At 38.8% G+C, this 14,556-nt stretch overlaps 1 protein-coding gene across 1 annotated transcript in view; it reads right to left on the minus strand.

The window, feature by feature from the left end:
* The window catches only part of LOC138175814 (scm-like with four MBT domains protein 2), a 305,235-nt gene that overhangs the window by 55,418 nt on the left and 235,261 nt on the right, over window positions 1-14,556 (minus strand). The window contains exons 12-14 of the mRNA XM_069106316.1: window positions 13,392-13,505; window positions 7,934-7,976; window positions 1,760-1,830 (exon numbers count right to left, since the gene is read on the minus strand). Coding sequence (XP_068962417.1) covers window positions 1,760-1,830; window positions 7,934-7,976; window positions 13,392-13,505 — 228 coding nt within the window. The remainder of the gene's footprint in view (window positions 1-1,759; window positions 1,831-7,933; window positions 7,977-13,391; window positions 13,506-14,556) is intronic.

Below are 14,556 nucleotides of genomic sequence, written 5' to 3' on the forward strand. Positions count from 1 at the left end.
TCTGCTTGAGGATCACAATTTTTGTGCATCGGGGAACAACCAGAAATCCATGTGAATTCATTGGGCTGGCAAAGCTGCCTGAAGAAGTCATCAGACACCCTGACTGATAGGGAATTCAGAATGAAAAAGGGAACAGGTCTCAAAAAGGAATGTTTACTCCTAGAGTTTTAAAATAGAGCAAAAATCAAGCGGCATGAATTCAGGTCAAAATCTTGGGAAGCAACTTGAAAAATATCCAGGTATAGAGTTGTAAGTTTTAGAGAAAATGTCTTCCTATAAGAGCAGTTATGATTCTTACAGTGCAGAGAGAGATGAACTTGAAATCAGTAGCACCTGAGCTAAAACTCTGGCTCAGACATTTACTATTCATGTAACCCTGGTCACTTAACCTCTCTCAGCCTCAGTTTACTCATCTGAAAAATGGGGATAATAATGAAATGTATCTCACAGTGTTATTCTGAAGATCAAATAAAATATATGTAAAGCACTTTGTAAACCCTTAATGTATTATATAAATATTAATTACTATTTTTATTGTTATCATTAAAAAAATGGACAAGTCACTTAATCTTTCTGCACTGTAAGCTGTAATTTAAAATAAAAACAAATTCTAAATCTAAAAGCTCTAAGTCCCTGGAAGAAGGCCAAGGAGTAAAATTTATTTTCTGGGTAATTATAAAGGACAGTAGTTTTTGATGTGTGTGTAGGGCAGGAAAAAGTAACAGTTCATTAGGTAAGTTTACTGCTTGTTTCCAGCAAGCTCTTATGATTCACAGATAAAATTAAGTTATTAGCTAAAGCCTGGATGTAGAGATTCAAATCAACTCTAAATTCTAAATAACACTGGTGTTTCAGTTCAAATGATTTCCAGTTGGATTGGGAAGTGTTAACAGATTTCCAGAAGGCTTGTTCTCATGAAGAATTCAACAAAGGACACAAAAGGTAGAGGGTATAAATGTTGTTTTCCTGCGTCTAGGAAAAAGGGAGTAAAAGAACAATTATAGACTATAAAAAAGTAGCTGACATGGTTGTTTGAACCATTCTTTAGACTGAATTCTACACAACTGGTAAGATTATTAAGCTGGCTTTTGCATTTACATGAAAATTCTTCAGTAGGATTAACCCTGCCAAGACCTTCATAGAAAAATAATTTTAGTAAGTCTACCCATAAAATTATGCTTTTTAATGCAAAGATAGCTTCAGATAAAGGCATCCTTTCAATGTCTTGCAGCTTTTAAACTTAGGATCTTATATTTTAAAATTCTAAGTTTCTGAAGCTCAGAGAATTCAAAGCTGATATTTGGACAGGAAATAGTGTTCCTTAACCAAATATTACCCAACACACAACCACCACTATTACTTTTGTAAATTAACAAAAGGTAACATACAGTAGCATTTTCAGGAAATAAAATATAAGATTAAAAAAAACCCCTCATATTAATTTTTTCCAAGGAAAAAACACCTCCCCCACCCCCCACACCCATGAAACCTATTTCCAATTCTCAAACACAGTCAAGTTGGAGGAATAATAAAAATAAATACATCCAATAATCAAAGACTATCATACTCTAGTAAAAATGTATAAATATACAAAAATTAATAGAGAAGGAATAAGGTGAAAAAATATCCAAATAATCTCCAAAGAAAAAGAACCAGTTGTAAATATGAGTGAGATGTTAGGATCTACCTAAAAACTCTACCTGTTACCCAGGGCATCAAGGAACAGGAAAGCAGCTAGGCCCAGTCCAGCTCAACTCACCTGTTGTGTCTGGCTGAGGAAATGAACAAAGGTCATGAGGTATTTTCTCAACAGGCACTGTGGATGGCAATCTGTTAATAAAGAACAGAACACAACAAAAGCAAACAAATCTTGCCAGGGACCTCATGCTTAATTAGGAGAACCATGCTTCCCTATTACCTGCTTACACTGTTTTGAGGAAGTCTAATGGAAAGAATACTGGCCTTGGAGTCAGAAGAGACCCAACTTCAAATCTTGCCATCAACCCTTACCAGTGGCATCCCCATGAGGTAGTCACTTAACCTGAATCTTAGTTTCCTCTTCTGTAAAATGGGAATAATACCTGTAAGACCCACCTAAAGATCATATGAGGTAATATATATTTTGTAAATCATAAAGTGCCATATAATTGTCAACTATGATTATTAATCTACCGCATGAGAGTAAGAGAGAAACCTTAAGAAGGAAAACCCGTATCCACCCTAGTGATAGCAAGAAGGGATGTTTGCATCTCAGAGCAGTGTAAGTAATAATTTCTGAAAAGTTAAATTTAGAGGAGTTGTTCACCGTCAATGTTAATCCACAAACCATCCCGCAGTAATAAAGAAGGACTGTCATCCACATACTCTCATTTGCTATTGTAAGATTTACCACAATAAATTGGAAATGCAGCGTTGCTTCTGGTAAGACACTAATTATGTCAAGTCTATTTTATATTAAGTAAAACACTGATTGATTCAAGTTTTAATATAAGCCATGGATATTGTCATTAATGTCAGTATTATAAGAGCCATTGTGGAGGGTAAGATGGTGTAGTCATGTGGTGGATAGAATCTGCCCCAGAATCAGGAAGAGGTAGGTTCAGGCAATCAGTAAGCATTTATTAAGCACTTACAGATTGCCAGGCACAGAGCTAAGTGTTGGGAATACCAAAAATAAAAACAAAAGACAGTCCCCTGCCTTCAGGGTGCTTTTAATCTAATGAGGGAGTCATCATGCAAACAAATATATACAAAGCCAACCATATACAGGAGAAATAGGAAGTAAAATAAAAGGAAAAGCATTTGAGTTGAGAGGGGTTAGGGAAGGCTTCAGGTAGAAGGCAGGATTTTGGTTGGGATTTAAAGAAGTCAGGGAGGTATTCCAGGCATGGGGGACAACCAAAGAGAATGCTCTCAGCTAGGTGAATTGTTTGTATAATAGCCAGGCCAGAGTGACTGAATTGAAGAGTACAGGTGGGGGAATAAGGAGCAAGATGACTGGAAAGGTAGGAGGGGGCTAGGTTACAAAGGGCTTTGAGTGCCAAGCAGAGTATTTAGTATTTGTTCCTGGAAGTGTTAGGGAACCCCTGGAGTTATTGAGTTGGGGGTGGGATGGGGTGTGTGTGTATGTGACATGGTTGGACCTGGGCTTCAGGAAAATCCCTTTAGTGGCTGAACAAAAGATGTACTAGAGTGAGGAGAGATGTGAGGAAGACCCACCATGAGGTTATTGCAATACCTCAGGATTCAGGCCTAGTTTCTCAAAGACACAAACAGGCTGTGTGACTTCTGAGAACTCAAGAGGCAACTCTAAGACTACCAACTGAAGAACAGTAGTTGCTGATCTGTGATGACAGAGGGAGCTTCCTAGTTGGGAATTTCCCATACCAATAAATCAAAGGTCAAGTTTAAAAAAAAAAAGCCACCCTTGCAGAACCCTTGGAAGAACCTTGTGGGTTGGTCAAGAGTCATTCCTTAAGAACCACTTCCCTATAGGAAAGATGAAGACTTAGGGAATATGTTTTGGTGGTGGTGTTTTTTTGGTTAAAGGCTATTCATTTCTCTTAAGTAAAATAAATGGCAGGATATAATTACATAAAACTGAGGACTTTCAAATCTCACTAGGTAAATTTTTTTTTTTGCCACTTTTGCAGGAACATTGAGTCCTAAATGTGGGAAAACTATTTAACATCTCTTCACATCAATTCCCTCCAAAGCAGAATGGGGACAGCAAAACTAACCTGTTTTACTGGCCTTAGTAAAAAATAACTCATCAATGATACTGTAAAATCTATTATGAAACATAATGTTATAAAACTGCTTTAAAACTGGGGCATAAAGACAGATTGGATACATGACCATGTTTCACATACGGTACTTCAATTACAGTTGTTCAAAGGCTTATTAGAAACTCCTACAGGTAATTTTGCCAACACAGGAATAGTCACTTTACCCTTTGATCCTGAACATCTCAATAACTATCGAGAAAAAAGGGCCATCAAGGCCAGGATTCTCATTCCTTCAGAATACTTTGTCTATACAGGGTGTTCCAAAAATCCTACGGCAGTTTTAAACTTTAGTAGCTTAAAATGGAAGCAAACAAATATTCCCACCATTAAATTGTAAGCTTTTGGAGGCCAGGGGCTATCTTCCACCTAGTTTTGCATTCCTAGAACTTCTTACAGTGCCTGGTACAAAGCAGGTACTAAATAAATGCTGACTGATTGGCTGAAATATTCTTTAAATCACGTGTATAAATTGCCTCCCCCGGCTCCCTTTTTTGGGACCCTAATATGTCATTTCATCAGTGTGGGAGTCCTGGCAGATGTCGAAGGGCCCTCCATAGACAAACACTGGCAGTGCACCTGGAACTTATAGCCTTAGAGTTGCCCAGGGCTCTAGGAGGAACCATCTCCTGCCCAACGTCACACGGCTAGAATGTTTCAGAGGCAATCCTTGAAACCAGATCCTCTCCACTCAGAGGCCAGTCCTGTGCCTTCCATGTTATACTGCTTGGCATGCCGCCCCATAAATAAAAAGAATTCTGACACCAGAGGCCAAATTTACTCTATTTGAACCAATTGTTACAAATCATCTCTACTATGTTTTTTCTTTCAGAACTGCTATGTAGCACCAAACTGTTTTAAAAATACATGACATTTTACTTGGAAAAATAAATGAAACAAAGAGAGGAAAAGAAACTTTGAAGCCTGATTTGAAACGTGACCTGGTAAGTGAATAAATGTACTTATGGCCTCTTTCAATAAGCCCATAATGGAAAGCATCTTGTTTCCATTGTTTTGACCTTTTCCCCCTCAGATCTCATAAAATGCTTTGTTCCAGATCTCTAATGCATTTATTACATATTACTTTGTGCCACAGCTGCATCTCATAGGCCTCTGTTGAACTGTAAGACCCATGAGGACAGGAGCCATGTCTTACCTAAACTTTGTACCTCTCTCTGCACCTATATTATTATACACACATGATATTCCCTTAATTTCATATCCCTTAATTGAGTTCTAGGAAAAGAAAACCTTAAATTATAAGAGGAACACGGCAGGGCTTGCTTTCAACTGTCTATTTTAAGAAATTCAACTCAACAGGTGTTCAACAACTACTCCGTGGAAGGCATCATGCTAGGGACTGGGAGTGTGGAGCTCAGAAATCACAGTCCTTGAAATTATATTATTAAAAAAAAATATCCAGTATTATTTATTCAGTATTCAGAGAGTCATTTAGCAAGTAAAAAATATAGTTTGGGGGCTCCACCAGTCATTCAGCCTTGCTCTGGGGGCCTACTTTAAAAGTTAGCAGACTGTAAGCTTTCTGAACAAAACAAAGAAAAGACAGAGAAGTTCGATTATAGGAGGTACAAAAAGCAAGGATGATACCGTATTGACACTGAGACTGTGAGATAGATGTTGGTCTTTCTGTCATGGTCAAGTAACTATTAGCTATTGAAGGCCTGTCTCTCTTCTATAATGGAAATTGAAAAAGGCTTAAGGGATGCTCCTTTGTGCTGCAGGTTATCAGAGAGAATGAAGTGATCCTATAAGGGAGGATGAAAAGGAGCTTCAAGTCTGGAAACAGAAAAAAAACAAAACTCAAAAGGCAAAATGAGATTCTGAACTCTTTCAGGAGGTAAGAGGGAGAAAGAGAAGGGAGAAGAACACCAAGTATCTGGAGCTAAATAAGACAGGAGTTTTCTCTGAAAGGGCAGGGAGCTAGATATTCTAAGGGGAATCTGGCTGCTTTTCTTCCAAAGAGTGATGACATGGAAGATGTCCAAGTCCACATCATGCAGTAAAGGTCAGAAGAAGAAGAGAAGGGTTATGCATGGAGAGAACTCTGCTGAACTGCTGCAAAGGGAAGGAGCTCCACTATCTTCTCAGGGCATGGATTCAGGAAGGGACCAGGAACATTCGAAGCATCATCAAACTTACTGACAACAACCCACTCGGAATGATTCATGATAATGCCAGACCCTAGGAAAATTCTAAAGATTATAAAGCCTTAGGCAAGAAACCAAAGACCTTAGGAACAAGGATCGGGTCTCCCTCCAGTCACTGTTGGCAAAGACATTATGAAAAAATGGTGGATTTGGATTTCTGGACCATGGCTAAAAATAGAATTACAGCATCTTGAACAGGGAAGAAGGATAATCTAACAAGGTCTTTTTTTTTTTTTTAAAGAAAATGTATCTGCCTAGAGTTTCATAAGTCTAATTAAGACATAGGGATAGGAATTGAATTCGTGATTTCACTGACATATGGAAGAACTCCCAGGTGAGAGAATTCCTTCTACCACTGAAGGCTGTCCTCTTCTCTACAATTTACAGTTTTATAGAATTATCTAGGGCATGGAGAGTTTAGAGGACTGGCTCAGGGTCATACAGCCATAAACTGGCAAGATTTGACTTCCTCATCTTCTTGGTTCTGAGGCTGGTTCTCAACCACAAGTCTCTCCTATAAAAAGGGCTTTAAACCCCAAAATGATGAACTGAATGAACGAGCCTTACCATCGATTCTGCCATTAATCCCTGAGATCCAACAGCTCTCCCTATCTGTCATGCTGTTACATCCTCCAGACTACAGGTTACTGACATCTGACCTGCCACTGTAAGCCTAATGACTCTTCAGATTTGTCATTTGTTTTATTGCTGCAATTTAAATAATAATATCTACCATGTAAATAGCACTTATTATGGGCCATCATTAAAGATCTCATTTAATCTTCACAACAACCCTAAGGGGTAAGTGCTATTATCACCCCTAGTTTGCAGATGTTTCAGGAAACTCAGGCAGACAGAAGTTAAGTGACTTGACCAGGGTCATACACTATTAAATGTCTGAGGCTGGATTTGAACTCAGGTCTTCCTGTACTATACCACCTGGTTGTCCTTCTGGGCATCTGTACCCTCCTAGAAGCATGTACTTTTTCCCATAATTTGAATGTGAGCCCCTGCATACTGTCAAATTTGTCCATTTCCTCCCAAAACTTCACAGAGGGTCCACCCAAAGGCTAAGGGCCTTCCTCAATTGCTCATGCTATCTCAGACACCCATGGAGCACTGTGACTGTCCACCTGCCATCCTGTGGTCTTGCCACAAGACCAGCTCATCTCCTTTCCTAACACACACCTCTTCAGAGTTCCTTGCTGGCTCCACATTGGGTGCAGGCAGCCTGTGTATATGTATCACAGGCCTCTTACTACCTTGTGACCCTCATTCTTAGTTCTTCTAAGGCAGGAGGATTTCATGTGCTGCTGCCACAGAGCAACACTGGTAAAAGGCTGGTATTTCAAATATGGTCCTCTGCCTTTGTGGGAAGCCTGGGGTAGGATCAATAAAAGAAGTCTACGGTTTCCCCAAAGCAATGCAGTCTACTCTTCTTGTTCAATTCTGGGGCTCGACTGACAGCATGTTTATCAGAATTAGAGATACCACAAAGCTAGGAAGGCTAGCTAACACACGGCTAACGGAGTTAGGAACCACAAAAGATCACAGCAGGTGAACAAGACAAAATGTAATGGGGTAAAATGGAAATCTTAACACTTGGGTCCAAAAGAAAATCTACTTCACACATACACGAGAGGAGTGCAGCATGGCTAGACTATTCAATGTGATAAGAACTGGGAGGCTCAAAGGTGGGATTCAGAAGGTATCCAATGAGGTCCCTAACAACTCTGGGATCCTTCATTCCACATGCACAGGGCCTGGTTTTTTATTTAAAATATTCTCTATCCTGAAGAGCCTAGCAGAATGGCTTTCACTAGCAGGTCAATTAACAGTACTGAATACTGAATGAATGAAGGAAAAGTTCTAGTCCCAGACCGGTTATTTTACTACTTCTCTATGGACCTCAGTTCGCCTCACCTTACACCATCCCTCATAGGAAGAAATATCAATAGTGTGGTTTAGGGGGAAACTTACTGTTTTTCTGGTTGCACGACCGCAATCTTTCTCTTCTTTTGTACTAGAAAGCAAGGAAAAAGAAAAAAAACAGAACTCCCGTTATTCTGACATTTGGGCAACTGTATCATAAGAAAGTGTCTATTATAAAAATATAATGTCCTTAAGGTAGCATTTTCAAGAGAAATGACTGCAATCATATATTAATTTTTTCTCATATAAAATAAGTTATTAACCCATCAGAAACATGTTCTATATAGGACAGAATACATTTAATGTTATCACTGCATGGCGTGCTATATTTTAAATGTTCTTTTAAGAAAAGGCAGTGGAAAAACTCAGATATCGTACCATAGAGAAACACACTGTTGCAAGCATGATTACCCAGCATGAGTTTTTTTCCACTATAAGAACAGTAAAGTTTGAATACTATTGCTACAATACTATAATCTCAATTAAGTGTGATTTTTAACTAAAATATATTTTACTCTTTCAAAGGGACTGGCTGATGCACTGTAAATCTGGCTGTCAAATATTAACATAAATGGACGGATTTTTCTCTCATTTGAGGATATTTTCCTGCAAACAACCCATTTCATTTAGATTTATTACTGTCTATTCTTCACCTTAATAAAATTAGACCATCACTTCCTGACACCTATTAATTTTGGCATAAACTAACTACATCTCCCCCTAAATAAGCAGCAACTAATTCCAACACATCAAAAGCTGTGAAAATTGGAGAAAAGTATAATACACTTTAGATGATTAATTATAAGCTTTTTTTGCAGTCTGGACTTTAGATGTCAGCGATATAGGGAGTTCTTGGTGTATCACCTCCCCCTCTCAATATGGCCATACACCTTCTTTGCAACTGGAAACTCTCTACTTTTAGAGAGGTTAAGTGATTTATATGTGTTGGAGGCTGGAAGCTAGCTTCCTATCTCTAGAATGCCAGCTTTCTATCCAGTATACTATATTGTGAGAGACAATATCATTCAAGTGAAAGAGGACTGGTTCTGGAATTAAAAGGCCTGGATTCAAATTCTGCCTCTGATACTTACCACTAAGGAATCTAGCCCTCAGTTTCTTCAGCATTAAAATGAGTGTTGGCCTAGATAACTTCTGAGGTCTCTTCCAGATCTGTATCTGTGATCTTATGATCTTATTATCCTAAATGTCAATTTATTTGTAAGAAATGAAATTAGTAGTAACAAGGCAGGATCTGGAGATAATTCAGACAATCAATAAAACTTCATTCATTTTGATACTTAGTGGTCAGTGTCCATTATCAAAAATTAACTTAAATTTTGTGAAACTCTAGATTCAGTGAGTGACCTGGAATAACTTAGAACAATCGATGCCTGATAGTAATATCAGGGAATGCAACACTAGACACAGAAGGTTATCATGAAGTGGGAATACTATCACATTCACCTTTCATTTATACAGCCTCGACCTTTGTCTTTTACTCTCACAGAGGAGAATCAGCTAAACACACCACATTTAGTGAGAAATTAAACTGTGGATCAAGTCAGTGACAGAGCTGGTACTGGTGAAATCTGAGATTGTCTATGAAAGCAAAGCTTCAGAACTGACGTGAGAAATCTCCATCAGTAGGCAAAAACACCAGCTGTTGGGGATGAACTGATTCTTCTCATCTTCAAACCCCAGCAAAGTGGTGGGGCTGCAAGGGAGTGGGGGGGGGGGTCCTCAGATGGGAATGGGAGGAAATTCAAAAGCCACTTCCTACTCCACACTTCTTTAGTCTCCACGCTTAACTGCTCCTGTGCCATTCACTGCAATCGCTCTGTTCCAAGCCCTCATTATCTCTCGCCCGCAGTACTAACGGACCTTCTGCAGCCAGCTTTCTTCTTTTTACACTGTGGCTCACATAATCTTCCTCTTGCACCAATGCGATCCCAGCACACCTCTAACCACCCCCATGCTTCCCCAAAGTATCAATCCCTTATCTCATTGCACAAGTGCCTCCATATTCAGGCACCATGCCCGAGCTCACACTGGTTCCCTTTCCATACTCTACATTGCAGCTACATAGACCTACCCTCTTGTAGCCCTTATTCTCATTCCTGTTATCTCCAAAGCCATACAGTTTCCCATTTGCCTCCCCCACCTCCACCCGCACATACCATCTTCTAACACTGATCCCTGGCCAGTGAAATTCCTACATTCTTTCAAGACCTAACTCAGCTGCCACATTCTCAAGGAAGAAGGATCTTCTCTGCAATTAAATTCCTCAAGCCCCTTGACCAGACATCTCATTTTCAGGAACTACATTTCCCCTTATATCATAGTTGTTTTACCCCCATGAAAGGATACCTTACTTAAATCTCAGTGAGTCAAGGGCAGTAGAACTTTCTTTAGATGCCCAGTATACACAGTAAGACAGTTCACAAACGTCCACTGAATTGAGCCTATGTCTATGTGTAAGGACCTCTAAGAACGAAGATCCCTCCATGACTTTCAGTGACATGGTTACATACCTAAGAATAACCCCTGGGAAAGACAGAGGAATTATGGCACACTTGGAGACAAGAAGCCAACTCTTAAGAAAAGGACACAGCATTCAGTCTCTGAGTGTAGCAACAGGAGGGAAGGTTTTGATAACAATGTATAGGTGACATATTCTGAACTTCCGATACAGAAAAAGAAGTACTGGCCACCATCTGACATTTCTCTCCGGCTTATAACTGTGCCCTAAAGACCACCTGAGATGTCCATTCACCTAGCGAAGCAATCCTGTCACCTGCATTAGGAAGTGAGCTGATTCCAGGCACTATCACTGCTTCTTAGTTTTCATCACAGAGTAGGCAAGTAATTTTGTTAAGGTTATAAAAACTAGTTAGTAGTATTTGAGGAAGCCAAATGGTATAGTAGATAATAACACTAAACTTGGACTCAGGAAAGATCTGAGTTCAAATCCCATCTCAGACAATTACTAGCTGTGTGATTCTGGGCAAGTCATTTCACTTTATCTTTCTCAGCCTTAGTTTTTCCTCTGTAAAATGGGAGTAACAGCATTTATCTCACTGGGTTGTCATGAGGACTAAATTATATATGTAAAGCACTTTGCAAACCTTAAAGTGCTATATAAATGCGACCACCTAGTAGTAGTAATAGAGGGAGTAAAATTGGACCTAGGATTCATGTGTGGCTAGAAAAAGGCTGAAGGGAGGACCTTAGATAAGGAGAGCCAATGCAGTAAATTCGGAACCTGGACCTCTGGAACAATGTCTTTTTTATTTCTTTTCTAGTCATGAACTTTTATCCCATCCATAGATCTAATCAGATAATTTTTCCATGTTTCTTTAATATGTTTATAATATAATGTTTATAACCTGGTCAAATGTGCCTTTGGAGCTTAGCATAATATGTGAGCTAATGGTCTAAATACAGTTTCTTCCCTATTGCCCTTTCCTAATGTTGACTACTCTTCATATCTACTATTCCCAAACTCTCTCTCACTGCCAGACTTCCACTTGGTAATTAGAAGGTCACTACAAGGGAAAAAGGAAATGCACACACACACACACCCACACACATTGATGATGGTGACAATAATACTTGGGTCACTTTACAGCAAGACTGCATGCATGTTCCTTGTATACATATTATATCTGTAATGCAATGATATTTTTGCTCATGGAAGACTTTTAAAGTGAATGTGCATGTGGCAGACACTTGTGCACACTGAATATATTTGAAAATATAGGAAATGCAGTAAATAAATGAAAACCATCTTTGCTGCCTATACAAACTGCTACTGTGCCTGTGGAGAAGGAAGGGAGGGAAAAGGAGACAAACTTTATTAAGTACCTACTATATATCTACTATATAATAAATGTTATTAAAATTATTAAGTGTCTACTATATACCTATTATATACTATAAGCAGCTATGTGGCACAGTAGATAGAGAGCCAGGTCTCATCTTCCTGAGTTCAAATCTAACCTCAGACACTTATTAGCTGTGTGACCCTGGGCAAGTCACTTAATCCTGGCTGCCTCAGTTCCTCATCTATAAAAAAAAGCTGGAGAAGGAAATGGCAAATCACTCCAGAATCTTTGCCAAGAAAACCTCAAATGGGGTCACAGAGAGTCAGACGGGACTGAAACGACTGAATGACAACTATACCAGGTTCTTGTGTTAAATGCTCACAAATACGGTCTCATTTGATTCTCACAGCAGTCCTAGGAAAGAAGTGCTATTATTATGCTCATTTTATAATTGAGGAAACTGAGGGACATCGAGGTTGTGACTTCACTCAGCTAAGATTTGTCTGAAGCTGGATTTGAACTCCAGGCCTACTGCTCCAGCCACTGCAATAGCCAGATGCCTCTCTGCACTTCTGAAATGGCCAAATGTTGAACTCTTCTTCTATTTTTTAGGAAGTTCCTGAATAACTTGTATAGACTATGAAGGTACATAGCAGAAAAGAAAGACTATTGAAGGAGGCATCAGAGGAGACCTGATTTCTAGGTCTGACTGTCATTTACTAGCTGTGTAATTTCAGCAAGCTATTCAACCTCTCTGGACCACCATTTCTTCACCGAGTCAAGGGAGGAAGTTGAACTACATCTCCAAGGTCTCCTTCCATGCTTGAATGATATAATTCTATGACCTCTGAAAGGCAAGGAAAGCATACTGGGAATGACAAAAAGTCTCTATTATTTTTCTTTTTTTTTTTTAGGCAATTCTAACATGCCAGCTCAGCCTAAATCCTTAGCTAAAATCAAGCACCTGAGAAGTGATGAAAATAATAGCTTTCAAGTATTTCAGTTTTGCAGTAAGTCTCTTTAAGATTTCTTGTAGCATTCGTTACCTTAAGAAATTAAACATGATACTCTGTGATGTATGTGCTCTTGTGGAACACACAGGCCAAAAACCAAGATTTAATTGTCTTAATTTTGACACAGCTGAATATGTTGAAACCAGCCTCACCATGACCAAGAATGGCAAATCCTACTGATGATTCAGCGTTAAGCATTTTGATTAACCAATTGTTTGCAGTAAGTCAGTAAATCATTGGAACCAATTATGAATCTTTTAGAGAAAACCTTGTGAGAAAAATTATCCCCCCTTCCCAACAGCAATAATGTAAAAAATATGAATGGCATAGATTTCACTTAGAACCAAACTGGACAGAGAAACTATGTAGGGACAATAAATATGGAGTGAAGACATCTGGTGTCTATGTAGTTTTTTAATATTTATAAAAGCATTTAGCACAATGCCTGGAACATAGTAGTTGCTAATGAATGTTTATTCTCTCTCCCCCCCCCCCATTTCCAACCTGTGAAATGGCCAATAATTACTAATTGATGTTATAGGGATGAATGAAAAAATGGGAGTTCTTCAGCTCTCTAGGAAATCAAATGATGGTAATTCACGGTATGATAATTAGTTCAAAATTGGGATAAGCTTGCATCATGTAACCAGGCATACTGACTGTACTTACAAACTGCTTTATGTGGTGGAGTTAAGGGATAAGCATTTGCTTCACACCAGCCAACTGGGAAGATGTCCATAGACTCTACATCAACAATGTACTCTGGAACAGGAGACTGCAAGCCTGCAGTGGAAAGAGGCAGTGTTATTAATTACACAAATCTAAACACTCCTCACCGGCAAGAGAAATGAAGTTGTGAAAAATAACAGTATCTAAAGAATGGGGCTCCTCAAAGGACCAGGCAATACAAATCCTTCACAGTGTCAAAAAATAGTTACTGGGTTTAATTTGGCAGATAATTTCTATTTTCATTGGGAATGATTCCACTGATCAAGTTCACCATTCATCTACCTTAGAAACACCGACATGAAAATCTTACCATGTATGATACACAGAGAGTTCAATTGTAATATAGTTGTCCTGATAACCAGGTGCTCTGAATTTCTTCTAGACAAAGCCATGGGAAATAATTTACTTGCTTGGCATGCTGCATGGATACTTCTTTAAATGGAGCCTCATATTTTAAAAAAATTTCTGGCATTTATCTATATTGAATAATGTCATCATTCTAATGGGGTAGGCGAAGAAATTATGAGGCCATAATCTCTTCCTCTTTTTCCTTTTGGGAAATCCTATGGAAAATCAATAAGATCATTTAACAACTTTCAATCTCAGTTTATATAGTCACAGCTGCTATTTCATTTGTTATTTGTGGCATAGTTGTAGCATCCTTTCATTTTTATATTGGCAAAATATGCCATGGGAAATATCACTGAACAGCAGGACCTCCGAGTTAGAAGGGCTATCAGACATCACAAGATTATGGGTTAGAGTCTAACTGATCAGGATTAAAACATCCCAAATAAATCGTCAACTAATCACTATCTGAAGACTTCCAGTGATGGCGAATTCATTACCTTCCATTGCAGTCCAATCCACTTTTTAATTGTTCAGAAGCTGTTTCCTCATGTCAAGGAATAATGCCTTCTTTAATTTCCACCAATTGCTACTATTTCTTTTTCCTGTGATCCTTATTCAGTCCTTCAAATAACTAAAAGACAAGTATTGTGTACACATCCCTCTCCCCTCTGCACCCCGAAATCTTCTCTTCTCCAGGCTAAAGTCTTTCCTCTAACGATCTGGTGCCCCTATGACATCTATTTAACAGAATTAT

This window comes from Petaurus breviceps, unplaced genomic scaffold (assembly GCF_028583685.1).
Source record: "Petaurus breviceps papuanus isolate PSGF00001 unplaced genomic scaffold, PetGlider_PUasm1.0 79, whole genome shotgun sequence".
Lineage (NCBI taxonomy): Eukaryota > Metazoa > Chordata > Mammalia > Diprotodontia > Petauridae > Petaurus > Petaurus breviceps.